Source organism: Tenrec ecaudatus, chromosome 12, assembly GCF_050624435.1.
Source record: "Tenrec ecaudatus isolate mTenEca1 chromosome 12, mTenEca1.hap1, whole genome shotgun sequence".
NCBI lineage: Eukaryota > Metazoa > Chordata > Mammalia > Afrosoricida > Tenrecidae > Tenrec > Tenrec ecaudatus.
Window position 1 is genome coordinate 15,279,667 of NC_134541.1, and position 16,332 is coordinate 15,295,998.

The window sequence follows — 16,332 nt, forward strand, 5'->3', positions numbered from 1 at the left end:
GTTACTTTTATAATTAATAGTTCAAAGATTTGAGCCAGAAAGAAAGAAACAATGAAGCCTCTTGGATTATAAAGTAGAGATGAAATAATAGCTGTCCCCCACCCCCTTTTGTAACCCTTTCTTTGAAACAACCCCCCCCCCCCACCCTTTTACCCCTGGAGAATAGTGGAGCCATGGATGGAGGGTGGTGGCAGCGGCAATGAGTCACTTTTGAAAAAGCAGGGTCACAGTAACCCAGAGGAAGGCAGAGGTAGACTTTAAAAGTCCAACCACTTCAAATGGGTGATCTCTTTGTTTCCTCCACTGCTTTCCCCTTCTTCCTTGACAGGGAGCAGCCGTTTGTCAGTACTAGAACCCTGGATTTAGTTTTGCCTCTGGTTGACCCTGGGGGAAAGAGAGAGAGACAGAGACACACACACACACACACACACACAGGCACTTTTGGCCTTCCCAGTGGAGATGGAATTAAGAGAATATGCTTAGAATCCAATCCCCTTGGTTGCCCTTAAAACAGCACCATCGAAGGAATCACCCTGGGCTCCACGTTGCTAAGGCTGCCATTGCCCTGCTCCCCGCCCCCCTCCTCTCTCCTCCCAGACAAACAAGCTGGCTGGAGCCATGGCAGCTTCTGCTGCTAACCACGCTGCCAGGCTGTCTGTCCCCATCAAGATTACCTACCTACCGGCCGGCGCCATGCCAGCATCTCATCCTGTCTTGGGCACAGCCCTGGGCACCCTGCCCTCCTTTCTCCCCTGGAGCTAAAAAGCAGTCACCTTGAAACTCCCCAATCTACCCACAGAAGTCCCGAGGCCAAGACTGGTGACAGTAAATGACATTATCCACATAGGCTCTTAGCGTTTCTCAGCCCCTGAAAGTGGGTTTTGCAAACACCACCCCACCCCCACCCGGTTCATTCTCAGGGCCCTGTTAGGGGTGGACAGAAATTTCATTTGTGAGTATCCAGTGCATTTGGTTACTGGCACGTCTCCCTTGGGTGTCTCCTATGCAGACCAGCTTGTCCTTTCCTTGAAGTCCTCAGACAGGCAGCTTGGGAGGGCTGGTTGTTTGGTGGCCGGTGACAGCCGTGTACACAAGCCTTTTTATTTTCGTTTGGCCTCAGACCCGGGGCAGCCCTTGGCTTTTGGGGTGCCTGCTGCCCTTGCAGCACTTTTGGGGGGGTGGACGTCAAGCTGGTTTCTCATGTCCCCAGAAGGGGAACTGGGCTTCCTGCCCCGCTCTGCAGCGTGCGCTTCCATAACATCTTGGTGTTGAGGGAGTGTCTGCCTGTCTGTCTGCCTGTTCTGCCAAGGGGGCCCGCATCGCTCCTAACCTTCCACCCACCTGTTTCAGGGCGAGCGTGCCCCCATCACCGAGCCACCCATGGAAGACCTAGGATCTCGAAGGGAAGGGACTTTTCTTAGGAACCTGTGACTTCACAAACTCCCTGTCATTGCAGAGAGAGAGAGAGAGAGAGAGCAGAGTGTGTGCGTGTGTGTGCCCCACCAAAGCCTCTAAACGTTTGGATGGTGTCCTTCGGGTGCGCTTCCCCTAGTTCTGATCTATCGGAAGGTGGCTTTGAAACTAGCAGGGCTGCTGAGACCACAGCCACAGCCATTGAACAAACTGCTACCATTTTAGCTTCAACACAGGAATGAGGCAGTGCTGCCAGACGCCATTTTAAGAATGCTGCATAGATGGCTTAGGTCCCGATGACTGCCTGTTTTAGGTGAGTGCTTACATCAAGCTGTCCTTCTAGCCATTCCCTCCTCCCCTCCCCGTTTTAAAAAAAAACATTAATTGCAGATTTAGGGAAGCATGGCTTAAAATAATGCTTTTTAAAAAAAAATCTTGATTTTTGAATGTTCATGGTTTTGTGATCTGGAAGAGGAAGATGCTGTGTCTTGGGGATCAAGGTTTCTTAACAGCCTGGACCAGTTTGTATTCTGGAATGGAAGTGAAAGCCAGAAGCAAAAGTCCCCTGGAAGGATGCATGGTTGTTGGATTGCCGTGTGGGAATGCTCATCACCAGGAGAGGGTCCTGTGAACGCTGGTTATGTGTGCGAGAGGGGTTGGCTAGTTGGGGTTAAAAGTCAAGGGAGCAGGGGCTCTTGGAGAAAAGACATTTCTGGGCATTGTCTAGGTATTTTGCTGTCAAAACTAGATGCTTTCTCTTGTTCTCTCTCCTCTCTCCTGGAAGTATTAAGGGGATATGGGATTCCTGGGAATTCCGGCCCTGCTTTGAGTCCTCAGAATTAATAATCGCAAGATTGGGGACATCCTGGAGGGGTTCATTGGCAACTTTTAATTGCTTTTTTTTTTTTTCAGTGCAGGCAGCTTGCGAAGCAAAGCAAGTGTTTCCTTGCCCTGGCAAGGAGAGGGCAAGAAATCTTGGAATCTTTTTGGGACTAGATGGGCTGGATTGTTGGGTTGATGTTACTACTCTGAAATTACCTGCAGCGTGTACAGTTCGCAAATCTGTAGGCAAGTTCTTTGGGGAAATTTAAGTGCAAGAGGTAGTGGTGTGGTGCAGGGGTTGGGGGCTGCAGACAACTAGTTGATGCCGCATTTTCCTGTTGGGATGAGAGGCTCTTGTTTGGTTTTCCTTGAACTCCATCCTTCCCTTGGGGGTCCCCAGTCTCCCCCAGCAGACCTAATTACGGGGGAGGGGGGTGGTGGGGAAGGGATAGTAATGTCAGTTTGAAACAAGGGCTTGTTGCTATTATGTTTTATTTTAAATCATCCGGACTACTGGAGGCTGGGCAGATATGGAAGGGAAGATGCTGTCTGGGGGGATTTTAATGTGTCCACGGCAGGAGTTTCAAGGATTTTTTCTAGATGTCTCTGCCTTTGGTTTTTAACAATTCCTGTTTTTACCTCCAAATGACTGAGCAGTTCTTCATAGCATTGTACCAAAGTCTAGGTGGCATTCAGACAAGTACAAATCGTGTCTTATACCACTTTTGATAAAATATTCATCGTCTACCCCACCCCTCCCCCAGTAACATTCTGCAACTTAACACGGAGCCCCCAAAAAAACAACACCCCAAAACCCAGAGAGATCAGAGGAGTAGAAAAAGGAAGTCCCTTTAGATGTGGTTTATGCAAAATGACTAATTTTGCATTCTGCTCTGCTTTTGTAAAGGTAGTTTTTCTCTGCCCCCCCCCTCGCCCCCTCCTTTTAATGGACAGAAACTGCAATTTCCTTTAGTTGAAGCCAAGTTATTTGTGTGTGTGCCCGTGTGCGTGTGCGCGCACACACGCCATGTGCTGGAAAAGATGGCTTGTTGATCTGTGAAAAAGATGGCTTTCTGAAACGGTTCTGCTTGAAGTCCTTGGCGGAAGCTGGTAGTACTCTCCCTGAAGTTAGGTGATTATGGCGCCCACTTGTACTACTTGGAAAGATAAAACAGCTTAACTTTTCTCCCTCTGGTGTCTGGCTCCAGAATTGATTATCCTCCCCTGGGTAGCAAATGGCCACCCCCACACCTAGTTTGCATGTCCTTAGTCTCTCAGCAGCATTCCGCCCTGAAATATTCTGCTTCTCCCGGCGCTTACCCGCCAAATTCTTCTCCTGAATGCAGCCCTCCTTTGTGATCAATAAGGGGGGGTGGGGGCGCGCTTCCAGGGGGCTCCACAAAGTTCGAGGAGACCTGGAATGCATGCACCTTCAATTCTAATCACCTCTGCAGACACCCTATCACGGGGGCATGAGGGGCAGGTCCTTCTCTTCTGGTTAGCGCACAAGTTAGCCTTGCGCTTCCCCCCACCCCCCATCTCAAAATCCATCCGGATGGGTTGCCAGATGGTTAAGGTTTCACATACTGGTTTCTTGCTGGAGAGGCAAACTGCCTTCCAGGAGCTGGGGAGATGAAAGGTCACCATCTCCCCATAGCAGAGGACTGCCTGCCTGTCGGGCCCTTTCCTCTCACCCCAAACTAGAGACCAGTGTGGGCATCCAGATGGACCAGCCTGTGTGTGTGTGTGCCAGGGGGTGGGGGCGCATATTTCTTAATAGCGGACGTTTGCCCTCTTCACCTTGCCCCTTCAGCATCCCGACATATTATTTCGTGTGAGGGGCGCGTCTAAATTCAGCAGGCTGCTTGCTTCCAGGAAAACCGTTGGCGACAACTGGAAAGCTGTTTCTGCGGCGATTGGTATCTATAGATACAGGGCAAGTGATGTTGTTCATTGGTTTCCCAACCAGAGGACTTCCGGGTGTGAACATTCCGATGTAAACCTCAACTTGACCTTCTTCCCCTCCTGGTACTAGTTATCCTTCATCAGAGGCCTTCAAGCACCGAGTTAAATTCTGAGCCCCAGTCTTTGTCTGGCTCCGGATCCTCTCCCGCCAGTCAACAACAAACACCGCCCCCCTTTCACATGCCTTCCTGGAACTCCATGTTGGTGCCCCAGGGTGGTCCTGTTGGAGTCTGCCTTTTGCCTGGACATAGCCCCAGACTGGTCCTTCTCCTCCAAAGTCTGCTCCCCAGCCTCCTTCCTGTGCTGGCTGTGCTGGCTCCCACGTGTAAAATTCCAGCCATCCCCACTGATCTTTGCTGTTTCTTCTGGTTCACAATTGCATCTGGAGGCTTGGCCCTATTCTTTTCCCTCTGGCTTGGTCTGAATGTGCGGGAAAGTTTTAGCACCTCAAACAATTTGCACCTTGGTTTGTTTAGCTTGCTGCTGGAGGCCTGGGAGGGGGTGTATGCCAGTGAGCTCTGCCTCACACTGAGGAGGGGAGAAGATTCCGCGTGGGAGACCTTCCGAGCTGAGAGGGCCTGCCTTCCCAGTTTCTCTCTGCAGCCCCCCAGCTCTTCATCTGTGCCTTCTCAGTCGGCCTTCCTCATTCCACTTCTGTGGTGGGGCCAATGACTGGCATCTCAGAAAGCGCATACCTCCCCCCACACCCCCCCGTGGCACACACCTCCCCCACCCCCATGGCACACACCTCCCCCCACCCACCCCAGTGGCACACACCTTCCCCCACACCCCCCCTGTGGCACACACCTCCCCCCACACACCCCCCGTGGCTCCGCCAGGCCTCATTCCTGGGTGAAATGCTGGCTGTGGGAATGGTTTGAGACTAGACAGACCTTTTGCTTCTAGCCTGGGTATTTTTGAAGGAAAGGACAACACCCCCACCACCACCACCAACTTTGTCATTTAACATCTGTGAATTTGCCTGGCCTCCTGGGAAGGCTGTCAGCTCTCCAGGGCAGTGGAGGTCTGGGGAATGAGAAAAATCGGGTAGGTACACCCTACAGCATACCACCAACCTGCCTCATCTGCCTGCAGTGTTAACATTTAGAAATGTGTTTACTCAAAGGCCTGCCTTCTCATCCACCGGTGTGTGTGGGGGGTTAGATTGTAATTGTGTATCTTCAAAAATGCTGCCTTTCACCTCCAGACAACTGGGCTAGTAATTTGATTTGAAGATGTGAACAACCTTTTTTTTTTTAAAAAAAAAAAAGACTCCCTGGCAGAGACCTGACCACTTGACTGAAGCGGGGTTGGTCCCCTGCCTCACCTCCTGCGTAAAAGTTGGGGGCTTGTCGCCAAGGTGGGTTTGTGTTTGGAGCTTCTCCATGGATGCCCCCTGGGGCCAGTTCTTAGCCTTCCTAACCACGGCCATCCTATGCTCTATTTCAGCTTGGCTGAAGAGGAAATAAAAACCGAACAGGAGGTGGGAGAGGGCATGGATATCTCCACTCGCTCCAAAGGTGAGTGAGTACCGAGCCGTGTCCACTGGAGACTGGACGAGGCCTGCAGAACGTCTCCGGGTTGCCTGTGCTGCGACACCTGTGAGCCCCCCACGGCAGATGGCCTCCCTCTGGTCTTGTGCACCCACCTGTAGGTGGGGGACCCTCCCAGACGTGTGCTTCCTGTGTCGGGGGTGGGGGGATGGGGGGGTGGGACCCAGCGTCCTGGCTGCTGCTTCCCGAGTGACACCCGGGAGTCAGCATTTTAATCAAATGATGCGGCTGGAGCGGCTGGCACCCTGGCTGCTACTGCCTCCCTGATGTTACTAACAGGCCGGCTTTGTGAGACAGCGGTGACCTTGGATGAGGCAGAGGGAGGCCACAGAGGCCTCTCTGGAATACCCAGGCCAGGGTTTGAATTTAGGAGAAAATAGAACCGCTGAGGGTGGATGGAGCTGACTCTGCTCAGCTTCTGGGCAGGACTACCCAAATCTGGGTGCTTTAAGCGAAACAAAACAGAAAAATGTGTGGCTGGGGCCGGTTTTTTATATCCCAGGTTGATAAAAGCCCACCTCTCAGTGAGCTCAGAGGTGATTCAATTCCTTCCCGAAGGTCTTGAGTGCCTGCTGGGAGCCCACCACCAGAAGGGGAGGCTGGCGGCAGGGAGGAGGGGTCCCCTGGAGAGCACTTCCTCACTGCTCTAGCTAGGAGATTCCAGTCTAGCGAGCAGATGTTACCCACAGTGACTAAACCAAGATGCTCGCTAGGGTTTGTACGAGGCTGCATGGCTGGCTCTGGGGGCAGAGGTGAGGGTCAGGTAGTCCAGGCTGTACCCTCAAACCAGAAGGGGAGGGGGAGCTGACCGCTGTTGTGGCTAATCCAGCAGATGGGGGCAGGGCCGCGGGGAGCCTTCTGGAAGGCCTTGCTGGCTGGGGGGTTGGGTGTGTGGGCTGTGCTGAGGAGTAGGGGGAGGAGGTGGAGGTGGTGGGGGTGGGGTGGACTGAGTCACAGCTGCTGCCAGTCTGGGGGGGAGGGGGGCACTCAGGGGAAGGTGCAGGGGGAGGGCCCTCGGGGGAGGGCCCACCCAATTCCCCACCCAATTCCCCACCCAATTCCCCACCCAATTCCCCACCCAACCTAGGACATCAGGCTGGCTTGCTTTCTACACCTTAGTGATGGGGGGCGGGGGACCATAGGGGATTTTTTGAGCAAGGAAATAACCAGCCTGAAGAGGCATTTGGAGGCCTTGGTAAGGAGAGTGTGTACCTTGTGGCTGCTTCCCAGCCCCTGTTGTGACCAAAACTGAATGTGGTCTGGCAGGCTCAGTGTGTGTGCCCTTGCTGTGCTGCTCACGTGCCCTGAGGGCCTTGGACAAGTGCTGCCTTCTGTCACTGCCCCTCTGTTTCTCTGTGGGGGGGAGCAAGCTGAGCGCATCCCTCCACTGGGGGGCTTTTCTTGTGAAGTGTTTCCACAGGCTCCAGCTTGTTCCAGGCACTTACTCCCCGCTGTGACTGTGCCCTTGAGCCCCTTCTGACCCACAGCAGCCTCCCGGATTCCTCTCTCAGGCCCCTTTGAGGAGGTGTTGGTGGAGGTCTGGCGCTCTGTGTCAGAGACCTAGGTTGAACTCCCGGCCAGTGCACCTTGTGCGTCGCCAACGTCTGCGTGCTGGTAGAGGCTGGCGTGTTGCTCCGATGTCGAACAGGTTTCAGTGGAGCCTCCAGACGAAGAACCAGGAAGCAAGGCCTGGTGATCTAAGAACCAGCCAATGAAAAAAAGACTCCATGGATCACAGGGACTGGACTTCGCGGGGATGGCAGGGGGCTGGTCCGACTCCAGCAGCCAACAACAGAGCACCCTTGTGCGTGAGAGAGGAAACTGGCACGGCGTGGTGATGCCTCCTTAGTAAGGCGCAGGGAGACTGGGACTGACCAAGGCCCCGCCGCCAAGGGAGGCTTTCTTTCTGGACTTGCCAGGCGTCTGAGGCCGGGTGCCTAGACTTTTCAAGGTCACCCAGGATAGAAAGCCTGCCTAGCTCAGCCGTCTATGGTGGAGTATCTTGCTAGTCTTTCTTTGTGGCTCCAGGTGGCCTTTTCTGTCATGCTGCTGGAAATGGGTGAGCTATATGTGCTCTGGAACTGGGGTCCCTGTCCTCTGCCCTCTCCCAGCAGCAGCCAGGAACATCTTCAGACACAAAGAGCCCGTCCATCCCACCTGCCTTGCTAAAGCCCTCCCCTGACCTTGCCGTGGCCTTGAACTCCAGCACCTGCACTCACTGTGGGAGGTGCTTTCTGGTCCCTCTGCCACTCCACTGTCCGTGGCCCCTCCCCAGAGGCCCTGTGGATGCCCTGCCTTTCCCAGGGTCCTGGCTGACCCCTATTTCTCATCGCTCAGATCTCCTCTCTTTTGCCAGAGGCCTTTGGGAGTGGCCCCGTCCAAAGGGGCCATTCCGTCCACCCCTGTTACCTTTTCCCAAAACACATTCATTTTACATTTTAGCCTAGCTTTAGCGCTGCAGAAAGAGAGTGCCCAGGTGCCAGTATGAGGCATTTGCCATGGTTCATGAATCGGTTTCAGTACATTATTATGAGCTAAAGCTCCTATTTGTTTCAGATCCCCATGGTTTGACCCATGGTCCCTTTTCCGTTCCGTCTCAGGATGTGTCATTGTTAGGTGCCGACTGCCAGCAACCCTGTGACGGGCAGAATGAACTACCGCCGGTCCTGTACCAGCCTCGCGGTGGTTCTGAAGCTTGGAACCATTGTTGCAACCATGGGCTCTTTCCATCTTGTTGGAAGTCTTCCTCGTTTTACAGGATATCCCACGTTGCGTTTAGACGCCATGTCTCCCTAGGGTCCTAGGCTGTGACGGCTTCCATCTTTTATGTTTTCAACAACCCATCAGTTTTGAGGAGTGTAGGGGTGGTATTTGGTAGGCTGTCCCCCAATTGTGTATTGGTCTTGTTAATTTTCTCATGGTTACATCAAGCTAATGGGTTCTTGGAGACGAAGCGCCCAGAGAGCCAGTGACTCTTCGGCAGCCCTGCTGTGAAGTGGTTACGAGTTAGGCTGCTACCCATAAGGTCAGCAGTTCAAAACCACCAGCTGCTCTTCAGGAGAAAGACGAGGCTTTCCAGATCACTGAGTTGGAATTGATGGCAGTGCACTGGGTTGGGTTTGTGGTTTGTGACTTTCAGTGACTCACCCTGGATGGATGTGGAGCACCTGGTTTTCTCTGGAATCTTTTCTTCCCCCTTTTGGGCAGGAAATCACGCATGCAGCCCTTACGGGAGGTGTGGGGAGATATGCTCCTTTCCCTCGAGGGAAGGGACAATGCCATAATAACTTGGTAACTTCTGTTCGGCCTCATTTGTTTCTTCAGCCAGTCTGTCTTACCGTTCGGACTCATGGGTAAATGGGCTTAGACCCTGTGATAGGATCTAACCCTCCTTCTTGACGGGGTCTTGTTTCGATTGTCCCAGCCTTGGTCTCCGGGACTTCTTGTAGTTGACTCCTTGTCCTTTTAGTAAAAACATCTCGCCCCTCCACTCTCCCGCCTCCCCGTCCCTGTCCCCATTATGGGCTTTCCTCGAATGGGTTTTTGGAGAACCTTATTTCTTACTAGCTAACTTCTCAGAAGCTCCAGGCTTTTTCAGGGCATGCCCTGTTTCATTCCCAGAACCAAACATTGCTGCCTAGGAGCCCTGCTTCTTTCGGTTGGGAGACTGGCTTTAGGAACCACAGAGGGTGGCCTGCGCTGCGTGGGGATCCCAGGGTGGGTATGGGGGGGTGTCTGTTGGCAGAGCAAGGAAATAAAACTGCGCACTAACCTGTGTGAACACCTGCCTGCGTGCTGATGCTGGCCTTGGCCGACCCGGTACGTGAGTAAGTAGCCCGCTCACCGAGTTCCGGGCCACAGTCTCTCCAGAGGAGGCCTGGCGGCACAGAGGTTGAGCCCCCTGCTGCTGACGGAGAGGCCAGTGCTCTGAACACACCAGCTGCTCCCGCGGGAGACAGTGGTGGTGGCAGGGCCCCCACGGCACCCCGTGGGGTCAGCTCTGCTTAGTCTTCTGAAGGTTTGCTGAGTCAGCTTCAGTGGGTTTGGCCAGGTTTTTTGTTTTTTTGGAAAGGGGGTCCCTTGCAGAAGCAGGTTTCAGACTTTGCTCCTGCCAAGTTGGCGGTGGGTTCCCGTGGCCGACCTTCCAGTTAGAAGTTTCGGGCAAAGAGCTAACTGCATCGAGAGAGAGCCTTTGTGTAAACTCACGTATCTGTGGTGTCTGTGTATCTGCCTGTAGCTAAATATGAGCTTATACTCGTGTCTCCATCTCTAATCCGTCACCCCTGGGATCATTGTCCCTTTCTCTTGCTGGCTTATCTGTGAGAGCTCTGGCTGCCACCATCTGTTTACTGTGTGCTGGCGCATTTTTTAATCTGAGTCACCGCCTCAGAGGGTGACGTGTAGCGCCCAGCTCGCTGAACTGTACCCTGTGCGTCCCTGGGTCACCGTACTCGGCCATTCCAGGGTCCCAGAAAGTTCCTGGATCACGCCTCCTTTTCTTCATCGCTCTTGTCCACGGCCTTGTGCTTTCTGGCGTGTTTGTGGACTGCACCTCCTCTTCCAGCCTCAGGATCCTCATGAGAGGCAGGATGGCATTGAGGCTGCGGAGACCTGGCTTCTTTCTGAGCCAACCTCCCTGGCGTTCCCTGTTTCCTAGCTGGGTGACTTCAGGCTCCTGACTCGGCCTCTCTGTGGCCATAGCCCATAGAGATGGAGAGTGCGGCTTCGGCGTGCTCAGGTGTGCCGGTTGCACCTGTCAACCATGATTAGACACAAAGGAATGAGGACAAGGAGCCGGGCTGGGTGGTTACTCCTGCCCCCCACTCCAGGAAGAAGGCACTGGGTTGTGGATGCAAACAGTGCCCGGAGAAACCTCTTGCTCAGCTGGGGCATCGTGAAGGATTCTGTAGGGTCAGCCAGCAGCAGGCAAACTTGCTGTGTCTGTGGATTAAGTTCCGAGCTCCTCAAGGCCAGGTGCAGGCTCAGTGGTTGAAACTCAGCAGGGCTGTTTGTTTGCTCCTGTGAAGAGCCCCCAGCCTTGGAAACCCTGTGGACTAGCTCGCCTCTGCCCTGTAGGGTTTGGTCTTGTGGGGAGTAAGTCTGCGAGCTTCCTGTTTTCTTGGCTTCTGTGACTTTTAAGCATAGCTGGTCTGCAGCTGTTGGACTGATTTTCACTGGGACTTTGAAGCACCCGCCCCCTTCCTATGGGGACGGTGGGGATGACAGGGTCTCTCAGCTCCTAGGGAGATCCCTCTCCCCGGATCACCGGGGGTGACTTTGGGTGGTGCTGAGCCCCTGTCTCAGTTGGGTGGGGGGACTGCTTCTGTTTTAACAGACAGACCTTGTACAGACCCCTGTGGATATGCTGGGGTGGTGGTGGGGGGGGGATGGCATGTGCCAAGGCCCCATGTCTGGATCCTGCCTTACTGAGGTCCAAATGTGACCCTGGTGCAGGCTGATGTCACCCTGTCAGTTCAGCGTGCATGTTCGGTGTGACAACTGGGCTCCTCGAGCACCGGCTCGTCCTTCCTACTTGCTTTACTTGGCATCTGGGAAAGGCAGTGCATCAGTTCCTGAGCAGCTCGTCCTCCCGAGGGCTTCTGGGTAATGGACAATGGAAGCCAGGACTGGCTAGGCGTGGGCAGGAAGGAAAATGCTGTAAGCTTGGCTCCTTGTGGTCGATGGGAAGGCTAGAGGAAGGAGGGGGGGGGGGCCTCAACTCTCCTCCAGACAGTAGGGTGGAGTCCTCTGCAGGCTTGTCCTGCGTCATGCGTCTGCCTTCTGCCCAGGGAAGGGCTGCCGTCTAGACACCGGGGCCCACCAACACTGCCCCCACTGGGGAAGATGAGTCCCTCCCAAGGAGAACAAGTGTCCACTCGGGCATTTGAGGAAACTGGCAACATGATACTCCCTACTGTGGGCAGAACACAAGGCCCTGAGCTGTAGCCACAGGGGTCCAGGTGGTAACGTGGTCCGGTCAGCTCGTGGACCCCTTCTGCAGCTGCCCTGAGAGAAGGAGGCGACACTCTGCTTTGGCTCAGCTTCACAGCCTTGGTAAACCTTGGCACCTCCACTAGGGGCTGTGGGTCTCTGAGGCAAAGATTCCCACATCACGTCTTTAGGAGCTTGCTGTTTTCAGCTAGATTTCAGTTTTCCTGCCGCTGCCCCACTCCCCTCACTCAGGAACTGCATTTGCCGAGCCCTGTCCCTGCCGGGCCGCCGGCCTTGGCGCTTGTCAGAGCGGCTGAGTTCTCGGGAGACAAGGCTTCCGAGCCTGCGAGACATCAGGTTGACATTTATGTCCAGGCCGAATGATCTCTGCTCCCAGATGCTTAAGCATAAATTGGAAATCGTCTCGAGCTGCCAGATGTCTCCGTGTCGTGGAGCTTTGTGAGTGTGTGTTAGTGTCGAAGAGGATATGGAGATGGCGTCATTTGGTTTTCAGAAAGCTCTGCTCCAGGGGTCCCCATGAGCCCTGGGGTGCAGTGGGGACCGAGGTGGGCGGCTAACCACATGGCCCGCAGTTCTAAACCACCAGCCCTGCTGTCAGGAGAGAAAGGGGTTTCTGTGAGTTGGAAGTGACCTGCCGCTAGGCAGTGAGGTTCTTTAAGTGAGATTTGGTTCATTCCCATTTGAGAGACGAGGAAACTGAGGCGCAGAGATTCACGACGGGGTAAATCAAGGAGCTCTGGGAGAGGTTTTACCTGACTTTAAACTAGACCACTAGGAACGGTGTCCTGAGCCTCCAGCTCCTAGGGGCGAATGTAGCTGGTCCCTGAGGTGCATGGGTGTGGGCCTTTGGTGAATGCAGGGGGGGGGCGGGCATCTCCCAGCTTGACTGGAAGATGGCTTACCTGTGTTTGTCAGGACAGCGGCTTTTGTATTTTTATTTTCTTTTCTTTGATTTCGTTTTGGTAAAATGGCCCAATTTTAGAGTTTTTCCGAAGACACATGTGAAGCCTCTCACGAGCCCAGCTATGCAGCCCTCGGGGTCGGCAGGAGGGGGGGGGGCTGTCAGTCTCTGCAGTCGATGGACAGCGCAGCGCACCCCTGGTCAGAGCCCCTGCCAGAGAGGCCGGGGGTCCGTTGGCTCCCCTCGCTCATGTCGGTACATGGAGTTGCCCCTGGTGAGGGTCGCTGACCCGTGCCGTGAGGCATTTTGCAGCCCCGACCCGGGAGGAACCATTTGGAGGACGTCTGCGTCGTGTGTCCGCACAGGGGAAGGAGTGGCCTTCCCGAAGCCCAGGCCCAGATGCTGCAGAAGCCCGAGGTATTAAACCCTGAAAAGGATCATGCTCGCTGAGAGAAGACAGTTGATTGGCCTTCCTCGCTGGGATTTGGCCCCATTTGACTCTCCGGTCTCCAGACCCGGTGCTGGGGAAATGTACAGTCACAGCCCCAGCCCCAGATTAGTACCGGCTGGGTCCTCAGTCCCACTTTGTATGTAAATGGAGGCTGTGCCACTGAGGCATTGTTTGTGGGGCCGCCTTTGAGACACTGGCCTTCTGTCAGTGTTCAAGGAAACTCCTTTAAACTCACTGGTGGATGCCTCCGTGCTAGGATTTTTTTCCCCTTAAAAACAACAACAAAAGCGCGCCCCCCCCCCCCAACCTTCCCCTCTTATCCATGTGCTGTGGAGTGGGAAGAGTTAATCTTCCAGTTAGGTACCTAACAGAGTATTCTAAGGAAACTCTGCTGTTCCGCCACGGAGACAATGCGGGCGTTCGATCGAAGGTTCCCTAACCACAAATCCACTTGTGTGGTGTCCACCGCGCACCCATAGGCGCCCCATCCTATCACCAGGCAGGTATTCCTGGGGAGTGGTGGGTTCCCAATGGTGACCTTTTCTCAGCTAAGACTCTTGTAAGCAGCTCTGAGGCTCTGTAAGGAGCCCTGGTGGTGTGTGTATTGGTGATGCATTGAGCTCTGACCCGCACGGTCAGCAGTTTGAAACCACGGGCAACTCCTATGTCAACCTGATGTAAGCAGCTCCGTTCTCGGAAACCCGCAGTGGGTCGCTGTGAGTGGGCACTGACTCGATGGCAGTGAGTTAGGCATTGTGGTTTGGGAGGCTCTGTCTGGTCCGTGAGCCTTTTACTCTTTCAGTTTGCTTTCTTCCATTGTGCCTGGTTGCTGGTGGATCTTTCTTGGGATGGAGGTGGTAAGGGCCCCCTCTTTCTCCCAGGAACCTGGAGATCTAGCTCTTCCCGGACACTTGTTTGAAAGATATAATTTATTCTGTACCGTACCATCTGGCCATTTAAAGGGTTCAATTTCTGAGGCTTTTAGTTATGTTCTCAGAGTTAGGACACTTCTGTCACTTCGGGAAGAAGCCCTGTGCACTCGCTGCCCCGAAGCCTCTGGCAGCCCCCAGTCGGTTCGGCACATTTCATCAGAAGGAAATCATACGACTCGGGGCCTTGGGTTGTCACACTTCCCTGGCCTAACCTAGGGGATCCAAGGCCCATTCTCATTGTGTGTTGGACGTGCCAGGACCTCATTCCTTTTTGGGGTGCACTCATAGCACCTGACCTACGCATGCTTCCTGTGCATCGCTTGGTGCATGTGGGAACTGTTTGGTTATCCAAACCAACTCTGTTGGTTATCGGGGGCCGCCTTGCTGTGAACTGTCTCTGGCGAGGTTTCCGGAGACCGATGCCTATGGGGTGGGATTGCGGGACCGTGGGGGCGCTGTGTCTGACCTCTTGAGGAATTGACCGGTATCTCCAGTTGCTGTTAATTCTGACCTTTGGTGACTCTTCCCCCCGCCCCCCTATGTGGGGCAGAAACGTCCTCTGTAGGTGTGTCCAGGGCACATTTTCCAGAAGTGGCACACCCAAACCTCCCTTATGAGGTCATCGCTCCCCTACAGCTGCATGATTTCACAGATGTCTCTTTCAAACCCAAGGTTTCTTCAGAGTCTCTGTGTAGACCAGGGGTCCTCATCCTCAAACTTTTTCAACAGAGGGCCAGTTCACTGTCCCTCACACCCATTGGAGAGCTGGATTATAGTTTTGAAAAAAACCATGAACAAATTCCTATGCACACTGCACATATCTTATTTTGAAGTAAAATAACAAACGGGGCAAAAATACCCGCCAGGCCGGATAAATGTCCTTGGCGGGCCACATGAGGCCCGTGGGCTATAGTTTGAGGATGCCTGGTGTAGACCGTCAGGTACCACCTGACCTCACATCACAGCCTGTTGTCCATGGGCACTTCAAACTCAACCAAGTCGACCAAGTTGACTTCCCATCACAAACTTCCTCCCTCCCGACACCCGAGGCACGAAACGCCTGCTTCACTGTTCTTCCAGGCCCCTTGCTCAGACCTGGAACGCCTTCTCCTCTCCACCCTATCAACGTTAAGACTCCTAGTGAGGGAGGAGAGGAGCCCTGGCAGTCTAATGGTTACACATTGGGCGCGATCAGCAAGGTCAGCTGTTCGAAACCATCAGCCGCCCCCTCCTGAGAAAGATGGTGCTTTTTATTACCGGAAACCCTGTCCTTCTTCCAGGGTCAGTCTGAGTCGGCATTGACTCTGTAGTGAGCTGCTGATTTTGTGTTTTTACTTTTTATGTTTCTTTATTGAGGGGCCTGCCTTTTCGTTTTGCTCATTGTGTGTCCCTCTGCTTGTGCAGCCAGTGAGCAATAAATAAACACCTGTGGGGGAATGAATGCAGGCATGCATGCATGCCTTGGTTTTAGAGCTGGATCTCATGGGCAGGCCGTTTGTCCTGGAGATTGAAGTTAAGAGCAGCTTTTCAGCTGGGCAGGATGACTGTTTCCAGCCTGAGCCAGTGCCTGGAAAGAATTACCCATGCTCAGCTGTCTGCTCTCCGGAAGCAATTGGTGGCCTGTCGTTTCCTCCGAGGGAGAGAGCACTCTTTGAAATGGTTACCTTCCCTCCCTCTGACTTCTGTCCTTCCCAACCTCTTAATGGTGGGATCGCTCTGATTGCCCCCACCCTGCTGTCCATTCCCAGCCTGTCATTCGACCGCAGCCTTGAGTGAGGTCCATCCACAGCCTTATTTCTCTGCCCTTTCCGGCCTGGGGACAGCCCTGCTGTGGCTGTGCAGACCTGCCCCTTTCTGGCCGAGCCCACCTTTGCTGACCGGTCTCCCTGAGGACCTCATCCCCTGGCCTTCCCCAACCACCTTGTTGACCAGGGGACCCAACAGATCCCGAGAGCCATGCGGTCTTCTGGCTCCAAAGTGAGAAAAATCACCTTTGAAAAAAACACAGTTGGCTTGTCTTGATTCCCACTCCAGGAGTCTCCATGCGTGCCTGTGTAGACCTGTGCCCCCGTGGAGTTTTGGTGGCTGGCAGATTTTCAAAGTAGGTCCTTAACCTTTTCTGCTGAGGTGCCTGAGTGGACCCCATGGCCAGCCTTTAGGGCAACAGTGAGCAAGTGAGCTGAGTGTTTGCATCAGTGGAGGGGGCTCCAGCTGCCAAGTTCAACTTCACCCTGGAACACCCCTTAATTTGCATGTGAAAGTACAGCGTACACCTCTGGTCAGAAGTTCTGCATTCTCCCCTAAGAGGCTGGGAATTCCCCCCCCCCTTAGGTCAAAGAATGA

General features: G+C 54.0%; 1 protein-coding gene across 15 annotated transcripts in view; it reads left to right on the forward strand.

Moving 5' to 3' along the window:
• ZMYND8 (zinc finger MYND-type containing 8) overlaps positions 1-16,332 on the forward strand; it is a 112,692-nt gene that overhangs the window by 4,619 nt on the left and 91,741 nt on the right. For 12 of the 15 annotated variants that reach the window (XM_075528642.1, XM_075528655.1, XM_075528648.1 and 9 more), the window contains one exon: positions 5,650-5,720. In XM_075528642.1, the coding sequence (XP_075384757.1) occupies positions 5,650-5,720 (71 nt within the window). Of the gene's footprint in view, positions 1-5,218; positions 5,248-5,439; positions 5,561-5,649; positions 5,721-16,332 lie in introns of those variants that run through there. The other 3 variants (XM_075528647.1, XM_075528652.1, XM_075528644.1) reach the window with 2 other exon arrangements.